This window comes from Amphiura filiformis, chromosome 10 (genome assembly GCF_039555335.1).
Source record: "Amphiura filiformis chromosome 10, Afil_fr2py, whole genome shotgun sequence".
Lineage (NCBI taxonomy): Eukaryota > Metazoa > Echinodermata > Ophiuroidea > Amphilepidida > Amphiuridae > Amphiura > Amphiura filiformis.
Window position 1 is genome coordinate 45,764,836 of NC_092637.1, and position 16,615 is coordinate 45,781,450.

A 16,615-nucleotide genomic window follows, 5' to 3' on the forward strand; every position below is an offset into this window, starting at 1 on the left:
AGGAAACAAACAGATTCCATTGTTCATATCTGACCAACCTGTTGGTGAGTAATCAAATACATTCAACTACCAGTAAAAACAAATTGAAAGGTGGCCCCAAATTTTACTTATCTGGAAGAGGCTAAATCATGACCCTTTAACAAATTTCTGTCAAAATCTGTCCACTTCTGGCAACAAAATGGCTAAAAATATCCACCAAAACACAAAATTTGGATCAGTTGGGCCCATAGAACAAAGGTTTTTTTTGTAATTGGTAAGTTTGTTTGTTTGTAAATTTGTTAATTTCTGTCATGAAACCTCTGAAACAATTCCAGTTTCTTCATGTAACTGATGAATGATAGCCCTAGCATTTGACAGTGATTCAAAATGTTTAGTGTTACTTAATTACAGTTCTACATTGAGGAAAAACCAAAGACACTATAGCACAGCATAGGAAATGAACAGATAACATTCTCCATATCTGACCAACTTGCTGGTGAGTAATCAAATAGTAAAAAAAAACTTGTAGGGTGACAAAAAAAGGGTTTTTTTTATAGATATTCTGGAAGATGCTAAATCAAGCATGACCCTTTCAAAATATTTCAGTCCAAATAAATCCACTTCTGCCAAAGAACACCGGTTTTTAATTGCATACAGCTAGAAGAAAAAAGACAAAATCTGGGTCTGTCTGGCCTGTAGAACAGAGGGTTTTTTTTGCCACCTTAATGAAGATCTACAGAGAAAACTAACTTGAGTAATTTGGTAAGATAATAAATATACTCTTATTATGTCAAAGCCGTAATTATCATTAATAATACATTTGATTTATTTCAAATTTTTACCAAAATGATACAAAATTTGAAATTTTCTAAATATTAGGGTTCTTTTAAGTGGCACTTTTTTCATGTCCCCACACTCATGGACACGACCCATCGTGGATTCTCTTTAAACTTTGCCAGGAGACAGACCTTTGGACAGGATGTAAGAAAAATAAATTTAAAAATCAGCAGATGCCATGACAACAGCCCTTTTAAGGCAAAAAATTACTCTAAACATGCCATTTTTGGGGGCAATGTACTGTAAAGCCATTTAGCCAGCCTTGATGTACCATTATATTTCCCAAGACACCATTTTCAGTGTTGAAAATGGCATAATTAGAATGATTTTTGCCTTAAACCACCAAAAACATGAAAGGGCTGTTGTCATGGCAACCAACGTCTGAGGATTTTTAAAATACTTTTTTCTTACAAAGGTATGTCACTTGGCACAGTTTAAAGAAAATTCATGAGGGGTTGTGTCCATGAGTGAGGAGCGTAAAAAATGCCTCGGAGGTTCTTATACTTTCACAACTGCCTGCTTTCATGATTACCTTGGGCATCAGCAGTTGTATTGACAGTATGAAAGCACATGGTACATTTATAATTACATGCAATGTCCCCATTGGTAGGACTACCAAGTGAAAAAATGTCCAGGCATATCCACTACCTCCACCACACCCTATCCACCAATGCCTTTTCCTACCTGACCCCTAACCTATCCAATCCCAACGGTAAAAAAAAGGTTATAAATTAGGGTAGGTATATCGGGATTTTTTTTGGGTAAAAGACTCCTACATCTTACCTGTTTTCAAATACTATAAGACAGTAATACACACAGGATATCATGAGATGGCTCAGATAATTTTAACCTAAAAACCCCAATTTAGCACGCTTCACACGCATTTATTCCACTTTTGTACCATATGTCACCAGTTAAGCTTTAATATGCCAAAATTGTTCGCGCTATTCACACACATTTGTACCACAAACTTCTTTTGTCACCAAAAGGTGCTAGATTCACTCTACTCAAAGACAATTTTTCCAACCCAATGTCAAAAAGAAATCTACGCCACTGTTCCGGGGACACATTCCAAGCAGATGCCAAGACTCCTCAGACCCCCCCTGTGTTGGCCAGTGTGACGAGGGTATTGATGCGCTTACAAACCCAAACAGCATGAACGATGCCTGCCTCCTCATTTATTATGTTTTGCCCCGCTTGCCCCCCAAATGAAAATGTTTAGTTACGCTATTGCGTAAATTTGGTAAGATTGCTGGTCCAGAGTCACAGATATCATGCATTCAAATCCTAGACAAGGACAAATTAGTCTTTCCTAACCAGCTCAAGGTAAAGATAATTGGTGAGCTACATATGAACCATTAACTGAAAAAACAAAACTAAATTCCTACCTACTTCTTTTATTTCCTTACTCATCACAGTTACTGGTAGCTAAATGTGACCACTTTATATACAAAGCAATAACAAATGCAAGGAAAAACAAGAATGCCAAGAAAAAGAAAGTAAGTTAACAACTAAGAACACTTGAGAAAAAAAAATCAGAGCCTGAACCAACCCTAGATGACAGCGATGGAATCTTGGTACACAATGGGTGAATTGCAGAGGGAAATGAATGTCACGTTAAGTATTTTTAGACCTATAGCTATGCACTTAAAGATAGACCCAAATAATATTATATTAGGGACCTTGCTTCCGGGTGCTGGCTATAGGATTGGTATCATAGCAGAATTAGTAAGTAATGTCAATGCCGGTTGCATTCAACCATGCCCCTTACCAAATCAGGAAGGTCCAGTTTTTAGTACAATTAGTAAACAGTCAGTGATGAGTGACAGAATTCCTCATAATGAAATGCCAACAAAAGCGCATGATTTTTTAAAATCTCCTATTGACCCATCACCGAGCGATAGCCATCCTGATGTTGAAAACATACCTGACCATATGCACAGTAAAGAAATTCCTTTGACTGTTCACATTGGACACATGCTACACTGCATCAAAGGCCTGGCCTTGTTGATACACATATCAAGCATAGATAGTTATGGGACCAAAGAAACAATTCTCACAGATATGTACAGTTCACGACCAAAAGACCCCAAAGACCAACATGCAAAGAACAGCAACCATGCTGAAAAGCAACTTCTCAAAGATAAAAATTCACTGATTGAAAGAGTAAGACACGCACGCAAGCAGCCAACCGATTTATTCATAAAGATGTATATCAGTGACACACATTGTACATTATGCTGCGATGATTTGGTTCAATTGAAGAAGGAGTTAAGTGAGGAGACATATCCAAATAACAAAATTGATATACAATTGGATATCCAGTGCCATGCACTATTTCAAATCTACGCTCATGAGAAACGCTTACGCAAAATGATAGTAGAGGATAGAAAGATTTCTCTTTCAGAATTTGTATTTGAGGAATTCTACAGTGCCTTACGTATCCAAATAGTATCTTCTCTTCCCGATTTAGAATGCGACGACACTTACACTAGTTCCTCTAATCGGGATAAGAAGAGGATCATATTGCGTAGATTACACCACTTGTGCCAAGAGGCGGCAATAGATGCAGCAATAGATATGGCTACACAAACCGGCATTAAGTTGAATGCTTTAAAAAGTCCATCAATTGCAAATAATACCACTGATGGAAATAGTGATGTATCTGCAAGAACAAGGCGCGCTTCACAACGTAACAGTGCACATTCAGTAAAAACTTCCAGAAAATCTCCTACAAAGAGGAAGTGTTCAAAGTGCAGCAATACGAAATACGACGACTTGCTGACTTGTGTCACCTGCAAACGGGCATTTCATTACATGTGTGAAAATGAGGGGGTCAGGTTCAAATGTACATCATGCAAAGGTAAACAGAAGGTAGTGTTGGAGGACTCGTGTTTAGATCTAGACAATATCTGGACAAGTTGTACACCAAGTGGGAATCCAACACTGAAACAAGGTCATAAACAAAGCCGATTCCACAGTATTTGACCCCCTCTCGACCCCTACCAAAAACACAAACAATTATATGTAACTCTTATCCGGATTGTTCTTGTGTAGAAGATTTTTTTTGTTTATTCTTTCTTTATTGAGGGTAACAACTTCAGTGACTAGCACTGCTTTCCAAGCAGGCCCTCTAGATGAGTTCAAATGTGTGCATTGGTCTTAAAGCTGTCCCCCAAACCGATACCAAAGTTACAAAAAAATTTGACATAAGTACAAAGGCTAGCAGTTAAAAACACATTAAATATAGCTGGGAGAGTAGTGCTTCAAGGATTGATTAGAAACAGTCTTCCTGGTCCAGTCCCAAGAAACAGTCTTCATATGGTCCAGTCCCAAGAAACAGTCTTCCTGGTCCAGTCCCACGAAACAGTCTTCATGATGAATCTGTCCCATGAAAACCTTCCTCTGCATTCCAAGAAACATTCTTAGCAGGTTTACCTAGAGCTATTAAATATTCAGAGAGTTGACCCTGACGGCATTGATTCTACGATGTAGCAAATAAATGTTGTTGGGGGAAAAAGTGCACTCCTCAAAGTAATTAAAGGATCAAAACATTTCATTCAATATTTTTCAAAAACAAAATCATCTTTCAAGATGTTTTAAGTGCCAGATAAAACAGTCAGGACGAGACTTTTTACAAGGCCACAAAATATAAATATTTTGATTTGGTAGAAGTCAAGATAATCTGGATGAATTTTATAAAATTTTTATCCTTTAATGACTTTGAGGAGTGTATATAGCAATGTCCTTCTTCAAAAACCATTGTTAAGCACTATATACTACATGTAGTTGTAGGTGGGCATTCAATGTACAAGCAAAATGGCAAGATTCAACAGTAATCATTGGATGGACAAAATAGCCTATTCAAAGTGTACCAACAATATACTTGTGTGTAACTGTACATGTTGGCTCATCATTTAAAGTATTAAATGATACTATATGGTTGTTTCACCTCAAGTTTGGTAGTGATGTATGATGCGTATTCACTAGTTGCAGTATCAAATTGCAAACACTAACCTAAATCCTGCTGCACATACGTCTACACTTGTTGGATGGCACACTTACGGCACAAGCACTTAAAAGTATAATGAAGTTACTGCCAAACTCAAGGTGAAACAAAGTATTACAAGGTATAGACCTTTTTCTAAGACGTCACCAATCAATCGATATTGGGGTCCAGCATTCGAGTCATCAGCACCCAAACGCAAATACCGCGCCGGCGCGCGCAATCAACTTTGCGCTACGCTGGGCGTCCTGCGCGGAATTGCCAGCTCGCAGTATGCATTTAGTTCTTCACAGTGTAGAGAGTAAACAAAAATGTGAAAAAAAAACAAAGATTTTATCAAATAGCATGGCGGTTTTTCCGTATTTTGTGGTATCAAAACAATCTGAAACAAAGGTAACCAGTACATAGTTCCCTTTAAAAAATTATTTTATGAAAGCTAATGTGAAAGATGACAAAACAGAGGAGAAAATTCGCAGTATTTGGTGTTTTCACACTGTGGGCATGTGGGAAACGCACGTGTTGTTTGTTTACATCTGAGACCCCAATATCGATTAGGTGACGTCATCAGAAAAAGGTCTATAATAAAAAGTACAGGGTCAAATGGGATACAGTCACTGTGATTAACAATTTCTTAAAGTGTACCAAAGTTTAGTGAAGTGCACTATCAATTATCCCCAGACAGAAATAAAACAACACGTTGACAACCATTTGCGACTCATGTCGACATTAGAAAAAGATCAGTGAATTTATTTACCAAATGTTTGTTAACAAAGAAAACTGGAATCAGCCATTACACAAGCAGCCCAAAATTGGACAAGCGATTGCTGGTACTATACTTTTCTGGTGGATACCTAAAAGTAGCAAAAGGGCAAAGCAAGCAAGAGACAACTAAGTTGACTCATAAAAAGCAAAAAATTGGACAAAATTTTTCACCGATCTTCTTCCAATGCTTCATCGACAGAGAATGACATTCTCGCTCACAAGCATGGCGTCGAGCACGCAATACCGACAGCCGTGATTGGACCCTACAAACGCACCAACGAATCACGCCATTGGCCAAAGCTAGTTACCCGGAAAAACCTGACCTTTGACCCGCCTGAAACTTTCTTTCTGCAGGTGATAAATTGAGTTTCACCGCGATATACGCAATGAAACTGTATTGTGTTTAAAATTCCTGCAATGGTTTAGATGTGAAAATTATGTACATACAAGATATGCAATTTGAAATTGAATAATTTTATTCAAGCCATTTAATATCATTATGGACATTTTAATGCAATCAATATAATTGTAAGATCATTGTGACACGATCTGGTCCACGGAAGACAAAAGTGGCAAATATGAAATAGAGATATTAAAGGCAAGAAAATAGACATCACAAAACTTCATAACTTTAGAACCAAGTATGCTAGACCTTTTTATTTGGTGTTTTCAGTAGATGATAGCCAAATGTTTTTATAATTATTTTCAAAAATGCCCCCTTTGGCCTCCATGGACCAGATCATGTCACAATTTAAAGGTAAAAGTAAAACCAGGAGTAAAACCTAACAACATGTTACAAGCTTTGAATGTAATTATAATCTGTAGCTATCACACCCTCGGCAATCCCGTATTAACGTAAAAGTTAAGTTTTTCAACAGTTAACTGTAACTTAATGGCACCATATGATGCTTTAAAAATAATTATGAACATAATATAATACTTACTCTACTATATTCTGCAAAATAAAACTCTGTATAGTCAAATAGTCCAAGACCCGTGGCAAAGTGTCGCCGATCCCGTGGTTGGCATGCGAGGGCTCTCGGGTTCGAATCCCACCCAGAGCAAACAACTTCTTTCTTCTTTTCTCTCTTTATTCCTTCTTTCCCTTCCCGTCGCCAAAAAGCCCCTGGCGGGTTAGGGTTAATCTAATTTGAAGAAAAAGCAGAATATTAAACTTCAACATGTGAAACAAATTAGGCCTACATTTCATTATTTCCATACATGTGTCCTTTTTTTCACAATTTAATTTATTCATAATTGAATGGCCATTATGTGCCTCTTTTGTGAAGTCATACTAACTGATATTTACATTGTACTTTTGATGTTGTTTTTGCATGCATTATGTTAGTTTTCCCCTTTACCAGTATTTCAATCCGACAATGTTTAATTTTGTATTGAGATTTTTGTTACGTTTAGCATAAATTTTATACAATGTAATTGGTGCTTAATTGTTTACAACCCCCTGTTTTTGCTTTTTTGTATTTTAATGCTTTTTGTTACATTAATAAATGTATTTAATCTTTTGCCTTATGTTCTGCATTTATGTAATTGTGTTGTTTTTGCTTATTATTTAATAAAAGTTTAAAAGGCAGCCATTTAGGAAATTTTTTTTGTATCTCTAAAGATAATGATAAGTATTTAAAAGTGTACATTTTCAAGAAGGAAATGATGCAAGGAATCCACTATAGTATAACAGATTCCTGCCAAAAATAAGGTTACTGCCTTATCCTTTACACTAATGAGATCACACCACTAAATCGGGTCCAACCCTATCTGACTGAAGAAATAACAACCAGTGTTTTTATTCGCTGACCATACCAGGTGCATTTTAATGGGAAAAAAAGTTTGAAAAGAAGGCTGATGTGCCCATTTTTTGGTGATAGTTGTGCTCTGTGGATGTTTTTCTTATCATCCAAGCATAAAATAATAAAAATATTAGACTTCTGACATTTTAGGAAGGTGTTTTAGTTCCACGCACCAAATGACGCAGCATAGAGGCGCTGAGATGTATGCTTTGGTATGGTTTACATCATGTTCAAGGCACCACTGCGAAAAATCGAGCCGCTCAACTACCAAAAAAATGCTGGTTCTAGGGTAGAATATATCATAAACTTTTGGAAAAATGGTGTTTTGAATGAACGATGACGTTATAACCATGAGAAAATGATGATTTCTTGGGTACCTTTTAACAAATAAAAGAATAGGAACTTGATTTAGTGGTGTGATTCCTAATGTGTCCTCAAGGTGTAAATAATGGGTGAAGTGCACATTTTTTACTACCTCTGGCACATTATTTGAGTGTTAAGGACAGAGCATCACCATATATTTCTTAAATCTACTCAGTGGGTGTATCTCTCAACTTGATGCTAATTTCGCATTTAGAAAAGTCTGTTACACTTGCTTTGTGATAATCAGAAGTACACCATGTACAACATTCAAGGGGCACTTGCTACTATTGGTAAACACAAAATTGTGTTTGTTGTAAACATTTTTTTTCACAGTGTTAAAGATACTTATGTTGTCAATTCATATGTGACCATCCACCACAAACCAGGTGTAAAGTCCTCTGGCCAATATCAGAGATATGGCTCAATAAACTCAACAAAATATAACAGGGAACAATGAAATTTCAAGAGAATTATTGTTTATTTTAGTGACTATTTTCCAAGCAATATCCAATTCCAATATCGTTTTAAAGTCTATTTTTTATACTAAAAATTGCAACTTTGCACCTGGTTTGTCATGGATGGTCTCATATGTATCCATTATCCATTCAAAGTTGGAAATTTTAATTTTTTGTACAGCACCTAAGCTTACTGCATATAGCCTGCACTTTGTACTCCTTATTTAATATTTATGCCTATACTGTACTAGTATCTCCATTTCATTATTGCCATATGTATCCATTACCCATTCATCAAGAATAATACATTATCTAATCAGAACGAAGTCGGAAATTTGAATTTTTTGTTCAGCACCTAATAAGATTACTGCATATAGCCTGCACTTTTTCTCCTTATTTAATATTTATGCTATACTAGTATCTCCATTTCATTATTATTGCCGTTTTTGGTCTGATTGGACCAGTTTGTGTCACAAATTTTAAGTGATAAAATATAACTTGTTAAAAAGCTATAACCATTCATTCAGTCTTGTATCAATGATATAGAATATTTCAAAATACACAATTTGGTAAAAGTTATGCATGGCATTATTTGCCTTGTTTCCAAACAACGATATAATTGCCTTATTAAAAACTTATGCATTGCCTCTTGAGTGTGAGAGATTAATGCTTTGTATTGAAAAATTATTTTAAAAAATGTTTAGATTCCTCCTATATGGAATTGGCTATAGAAATATACCAGCTTTTTGAAGATACTTAATTTGCTGCTGAGAAATATACCAGCCTTATGAAGGTATCTGGCTGTTGAGAATATATAATTCAGCTGCCTATGACAGCATTTAATTAAGAATAATATATAATTTATATCTGTTACTGTTGATTTAACATGCTTAAGAAATGTATAAACATATATTTGCATGAGAACAACCCTATGAACGTACAAGGTGTATCAAAATGATTGGTACCCATCAATTTTGAGGTTTATTGAAAGGCCTGCCTCTTCAAAGCAACATAGGATATAAATGTCTAGAAGGTATATAGTTTATGACTTGTTATACAATTAAAGATGTTTTACTTTAGTAAAACCTAGATACGCTGATGCGTATACTGATGCACGGCAGTGAACGTAACCGTTCCGACTGAAATCCAGAAATGACGTCATTTGTTCTGGTGCTGCCACTTCCGGGTAACACGGGAGAAGAACATGCCTTTTGCAAACAAAATGGCCGACATGTCTCGGCCCCTTTCCAGCGAAAATAAGCTTATTTAGCCAATGTGAACATGGGGTCATCACCAGAAATATTTTCCTATCATATTGGACTAACACGTTAGCTATATGGTATTTCACAATATAACAGTAATAAAAAGAAAACTACAAACGTTCGTTCGTCGGATGTTTGACGAAGTGACCAGCTCTAATGACGTCACTATGTAAACAACATAGCGGTATTAATAATTAATTAGGTAATATCAAATATATGGAGGTATCCAAAAGTATGCTAATTAGAACAGATTAGAAGGCACAACGAATCAGAATACGATCCTGGTATCCAATTCTATGCAAATGAGTTGAAGGTGGTTACGTGAACATGTACACTAATGCGACTCTTGTGTATACCGACCTCTGTGTATACAATAGAGGCCGTCAGCCCTTCGCCATCTTGTGGGTACAAATGATAAGTGTGTTCATGCATCGGACACTACGCGCAGGGCGCAGCTTGCCACGCAGCTGTTCATCGCGCATCAATGCTGTGATTTTGCTGTTCACGCATGGAGATCGAACGACCATCACAGCGTGTACCCACAAGATGGCGGCATATGACGTCACACTGACGGCCTCTATAATCTCAAAAGTACCTGCATCCTATGTTGAATGCTGATGTGTCAGACTCATCCATTATCAATGAAAAGTAATAAGTACCAATCATTTTGATACAGCTTGTATTTGTTTGAGATCAACCTTATATGTACATATTTGCTCGAGATCAACCTTATGAAATTGGCTACAAAAGTATTAGCCTTAAAAGGGTATTTGGCTGAAGGAGTCTAACTTTTCAATTAAATTCCCTGTATATGGAATTGGCTATAGAAATATACCAGCCTTGTGAAGGTATCTGGCTGTTGAAATATATAATTCAGCTGCCCATGACAGCATTTAATTAAGAATAATATAATTTATATCTGTTACTGTTGATTTAAACATGCTTAAGAAATGTATAAACATATATTTGCATGAGATCAACCTTACGAACGTACAAGGTGTATCAAAATGATTGGTACCCATCAATTTTGAGGTTTATTGAAAAGCCTGCCTCTTCAAAGCAACATAGGATATAAATGTCTAGAAGGTACATGTATAGTTTATGACTTGTTAATTGTTATACAATAATCTAAAAAGTATCTGCATCTTATGTTGAATGCTGATGTGTCAGACTCATCCATTATCAATGAAAACTAATAAGTACCAATCATTTTGATACAGCTTGTATTTGTTTGAGATCAACCTTATGTACATATTTGCTTGAGATTAACCTCATGAAATTGGCTACAAAAGTATTAGCCTTAAAAGGTGATTTGGCTGAAGGAGTCAAACTTTTTAATTAAGTTCCCTGTATATGGAATTGGCTATAGAAATATACCAGCCTTTTGAAGCTAATTTGCTGTTCAGAAATATACCAGCCTTTTGAAGCTAATTTGCTGTTCAGAAATATACCAGCCTTTTGAAGCTAATTTGCTGTTCAGAAATATACCAGCCTTATGAAGGTATCTGGCTGTTGAGAATATATAATTCAGAGCCTATGATGGCATTTAACTTGGAAAATTAACATTTATATCTGTTAGTGTTGACTTAACATGCTTAAGAAATGTATCAACCTTATGAACGTATTTGCTTGAAATCAACCTTATGAATGTATTTGGTTAAGAGAGAGTGAAAGTTTAAAGTGCGGAAGTTAAAGTCACATTTTATCTGGCTCAATACTTCCCAGAAAATTTGCAGATATGTTTTTAGCAAAAAGTTGCTAATTGATTGTAATTCAATTCACTCAGTAATTGAAATGCTATTTATAATGAGAAGAAACAAAAATAAACAGCATGGATAATTGGCAATTTATTAGTGAATTAGTGTCCGTTATTCATTGCGTCCGGATACCAGCTTAAAACAATGAGGTTAATGACAATGCATCAGTTATTTTTTGGGTATTATGAAACATCTAAACATTCATTTTGTGCTTTGGTTTGCAGGAAATGTTCCCAGTGCACTGTCGAAGTGACGTAATAATCGAAATAACTACCATAGCAAAAGATGAATACAATTTTTGACTATATCGCCCTGCACTATAACGTTCACACGGTACCTATGCATTGAACCATATCATTCTGATCACTCGCACCTGTAAGATAAGTATCTTTGAAAAGAGCGGTATTGTATTCAATCTATGATTGCAGACATACACAGGTGAAGAGTGCAACCTACTTGTAGTGCAGGGTGATATTTAGTCAAAATTGTATTCATCTATTGCTATGTTAGTTAATCTGATTTATTATGTCATTTCGACAGCCGAGTTCCAAAGCAATCCTTAGATGTTTCACAATACCTTAAACACACAACTGATGCGCAGTCATTATATCTCTAATCACTATCCCTGCTGCTACTAGCTTACAGGTTGTGTCAGTCTGATATTCACTTGAACCTTCAAATATCTGGTCGGTGTCCATGGAGACGCTCGAGTCCTGATGGTACCGTTTTTGATGTTTAGTAAAATTTTGCAGACAAGAGTCTTGAAAAGAACTGGTGCCTTATTTATTAATTTTGAGCACACTTTGGTGTCCCACATTTATCTCACATCAAGGGCTCAGTGCAACACTGCCTCATATCCATTCTCGCTATTTTGAGAATTCTGCTCGCATAGGCAATTGTATATAAAACCAATAATTAAAGACAGAGATAAAAAGAATTTATCGCGTCTGACGTCATCTGTCAATCAAACTCGAGCACGGCTTGTTTACAAGTGTCGTGATGATGACTTGCTGAACGCTGGATTTATAAGCGGCGCCAGATTGTTAATTTTGCACCTTGAAACATGCAAACCATCTCAAACCATCTTATGTCTTTATAGTAGGATACTTTCATAACCGAAGGCACCATGTCCACAATGCCTAGAAAAGCTGCTTTTTGCCTTGTAAAAGTACGTAATTTTTCGCCATTTGTTGCTATTCCTTTTCTCCGATCAGCACCGGTTTTCCTTTACGCGCTATTAATTAACCTATGTAAACCAATCAAGGATCGTAATTGACAGAGACATCAGACGCGATAAATTCTTTTTATCTCTGCCTTTAATTATGTTTCACTGGTAAGAAGTGGCATTGGGCTATTCCAGTTGAAATCCACACACCCCATGGAAGACATGACCTTAATCTTGCACACAGGAAGTGTGAATTGTAAATGGGGTTATTTGAAATCTACACTCCCTGTGTGGGAGACCATCTTTTTCATAGGGCATGTTTGAATTAAAACAATAGGCTATTAATCAGGCACGAGACTGCACTTTCCTAAATTTTAACCGGACTTCAGTTTTAAAACTGAAAATTCTCATTCCTGAATAATAGGGCTATAATGGACATGTCTTTGTTGTCCCTGGAAAGCCAATTATTTTCTGAAAATTTTGCCAGTGTTGCACTGAGCCCTTGATACATTAGAAGGACCAGTCCCATGAGTATAAAGAGAAACAACATTGTCTCACCTAGTACTAATGTGATCTCTTGGTTGACTGATTTCCAGTTCTCTGGTACTGAATCAATCTGCCAGTCCATGATGAAATTATCATTATCTGGTACTGGTCCCTGTAAACAACAAATCACGTGCCTGTAAAAGTTGATGAATGACCCATTTCTAGTGATAATATACAAATGTTTACTGTCTGTGAATGTGACGGTTGAAATAGTCACACAGTGAAATGTAGTTACCAAGTGAATATGTTTCTACCATTACAAAAAAGACCGTAATTAAGGACCACCTCAATTAACCTTCGCTCAATCCAGTCATCAGTCTTTGGTTTGAACCAACTCTGATGAGATGCAGGTACCCGTTTATTCACAGGATCAGGTCCAAATGCAGATGCAGAATTTAAGACAGGTAAATATTTCTTTTACATCACGCATATATGTAAACAAGATATTCCTGAAAAAAATTGGTGTCAGTTCCAATTTACAATGTAATTATTATTTGAATGTAATGTTAAAGATGGAATTGCATGAGAAGTTTTGCACTGCAGCACTGACACAAACATTTAGTGGTAGTTCATTTATCATTAAATAAGTATACACTTACATAGGTGTTTTGGCGCAGCATCAGCCTTCTATTCTAGCTAAAAATGTTTTTAAAAATAAACAATATGCAATGAGGTAGCTAATTTGCATATTTTGCGACAAAAATCACATGGGATCTTAAGACTGCCCCTTACCACCATCCCACCAAGTTAAATCTCTATACGCCTCACCAGTTCCAAAAAATGGCAAAAAGCCTTTTTAAAAATAAACAAATATGCAAAGGTGGCTAATTTAAATATTTTATGACAAAAATCACGTGGGATCTGAAGACTGCCCCTTTACCACCACCCTACCAAGTTATATCTATATACCCCCTACCAGTTCGAAAAATGGCAAAAGCGTTTTTAAAAATAGAAAAAAAGGAAATGAGGTGGCTGATTTGCAGATTTTGTGACAAAAATAGCATCTGATCTTAGGACTGCTCTTAACTATCGCCCCACCAAATTACATTTCTATATGCCTCACCAGTTCCGAAACATGGCCAAAAGCATTTCGACAAATAAAAAAGTAAGCAAATGTGGTGACTAATTTGCATATCTTGCGACAAAAATCGCATCGGATCTTACGACTCTGGCTTACCACAACCTCATCAAGTTACATCCCTATACGCCTCACCAGTTCTTCGAAATGGCAAAAAAAAACACCCAAAAACTATTTTTAAGTTAAATATGCAAATTAGCTACCTAATTTGCATATTTTTCTCCAAAACTGCATCAAGTCTTAGGGCAGCCACTTAACCACCACCCTACCAAGTTACACCCCAATACACCTCACCAGCTCCGAGAAACTAACCTGGATGCCAAAGGCATTTAAAGACAAAGTTCACACAATACAAATGTATAAGACCCCATTATAGCATAAGGCAATTTATAAGTCATTTTAAATGATTTTACATGTGACGTATAAATTTGTCTATAACACAGGGAGATATAAAATGTAGGGATTTGGGTAGTTTTTGTTCAATTTTCACAGAAATTGAAGGATTTTGACCCATGTTTACCTGTCGCTGAAAAGCAACAAACTTAGTCTTAACACTGATAAATCTGAATTCATGCTTATAGGATCTAGGCAACGTTTGCAATCTGTTAAAGATGATATTCACGATGTTTCTGTAACTATAAATGGTGCTAATATTAAACAAGTTAATGAATGTAAACATTTAGGTGTCATCATTGATGACACATTGACATGGAATCAGCAAATTGATCAAGTTCATAAGAAATCTCTTAAAGGTATGTTTATGTTGAAGAAATGTAAATCTAATTTTATTTCTACAGATATTTTGAATGTGGTTTATAATGCAATTGTACTTCCTCACCTTGAATATTGTAATGTTGTTTGGGGAAATTGTGGTATGTCTATAGCAAAGAGATTACAAATTATCCAAAACAGAGCTGCTCGCATTATTTGTGGAGCTCCATGGGATACCTCCAGCACTATTGTCCTAGATCAGCTCAATTGGAAGCCACTTTCTCACAGACATCAGTATAATACCTCAATTTGGATTTATAAAATTTTGAATAACTTAGCACCTCCTTACCTTTCAACTGTTTCCTCATTTTCTAATAATAAATACAATTTTCGGCAAAGTAAAAATAATGTTTTCATCCCACAACCTAAACTGATTTCAAAAACGTAGCTTATCATATAGAGGTGCAATCTTATGGAATAGTCTTGATGATAGGGTCACAAATTCGCCTAATTTATCTACTTTCAAAAATATGCTGAAAGATGTTTCATTTTAATTATTTTCAGTTTTTGTTTATAAGTTTATAAATTCTTTCATTTTTCCCATCGTATATTATAAGTTTTATGATGTTTTGTATCTCTTAACAATTCATTTGATATTTTTATGAAGTATCGCTTGTAAACAGTTTTACAAGGTAACCTATAGCCAAAATATTAAATTCTCGATCATGAGAGCCAACTTGGGTACGTACAGTTATTTGCGCCGAGCGTATTACATAAATACCGGCGCTTTACGGCGCAAACACAGCTTTTGAGAATTGACCAATCACACGGTCGTTGCTAGGCAAGGTCAAGGTTTGGTCATGCAGGTCGCGCGATCATGTTATTCTATGAAAAGTACGCTGACGCAGAAGGTACATCCTTTCATGATCGAGAAATTGTTATTTTGGCTATAATATATGATCTTTTGTATCTCTTAACAATTCATTTGATATTTTGTATAACATATCTCTTGTAAACATGTTTTGTTAAATATTTGTTAGTACTGTAATTTGTATCCACGGCCCCAAGGAAGAACAACCTAGGGTTGAAGTGGGCCCACCGTGGCTAAATAAAGTTGAATCTGTTTACCCCAGGGTCGCTGAAACAAAGGATTATATTAATTAAATCACCTAATTTATAATTAATAAAGGACAAAGAAAGACAAAAGCAAAAGTATGCTTCATTTAGTTAAATAGTAAAATCCATGTTGTGTACAAAAAATAACTCTATACGACAATGCAAATCAGGATCAATTCATGGACTAAGTGAACAGGGAAATGTTGATTTCTCTGTGGATGGAACAGCCATTTTTTTTCAGAGGCAGTATGTAAATTAAATGGAAAGTAACAGCCAAAATGCCAATGGGTATGCCCGGGTGGGTATGTAATTTAACTAGAACAGCCTGAAATTGATATCAATATCAATATTGACGTCACAGATTCGATTTGTCACGTGATCGTCAAACCTGTACTAGAAGGTGTCAGTTCTGCAGTTCTGTAACTTCTCAATCAATCAATCAATCAATTAATCAATCAATCAACTGAATGGGCCAAGCAATGGATTTGTAATGACATCTTACATTGTGCAGCTTTAGGTTTCACCATCCTGTGTTCTGCTTTGCCTCCAACTGGTTTGTAGGCCATCGGTATCACTTCAATAAGGACTCTGTTCTTCCACTGGTCCCCAAGCAATTTCGAATGTTTTCTGAAAGCCAAAAATTATTTTATTAAATAAAAAGCAATATTGGAGTTACAAATTTGCAATGCATCCTGGGACAGTTCTGGAAATAGGGAAGAGAAACATATTTTATTTTTTACTCTACCTTACATAATTTAAGGACCACCTCAATT

At 35.9% G+C, this 16,615-nt stretch overlaps 1 protein-coding gene across 1 annotated transcript; it reads left to right on the plus strand.

Annotated features, from left to right (window-relative positions):
• The first annotated feature begins 399 nt into the window (after positions 1–399).
• On the plus strand, positions 400–4,440 carry LOC140162297 (uncharacterized). The gene is made up of 2 exons (XM_072185536.1): positions 400–475; positions 2,235–4,440. Exon 2 carries the CDS (start codon positions 2,374–2,376, stop codon positions 3,802–3,804), a length of 1,431 nt encoding a protein of 476 aa, XP_072041637.1. The 5' UTR covers positions 400–475; positions 2,235–2,373; the 3' UTR covers positions 3,805–4,440.
• Positions 4,441–16,615: the final 12,175 nt, after the last annotated feature.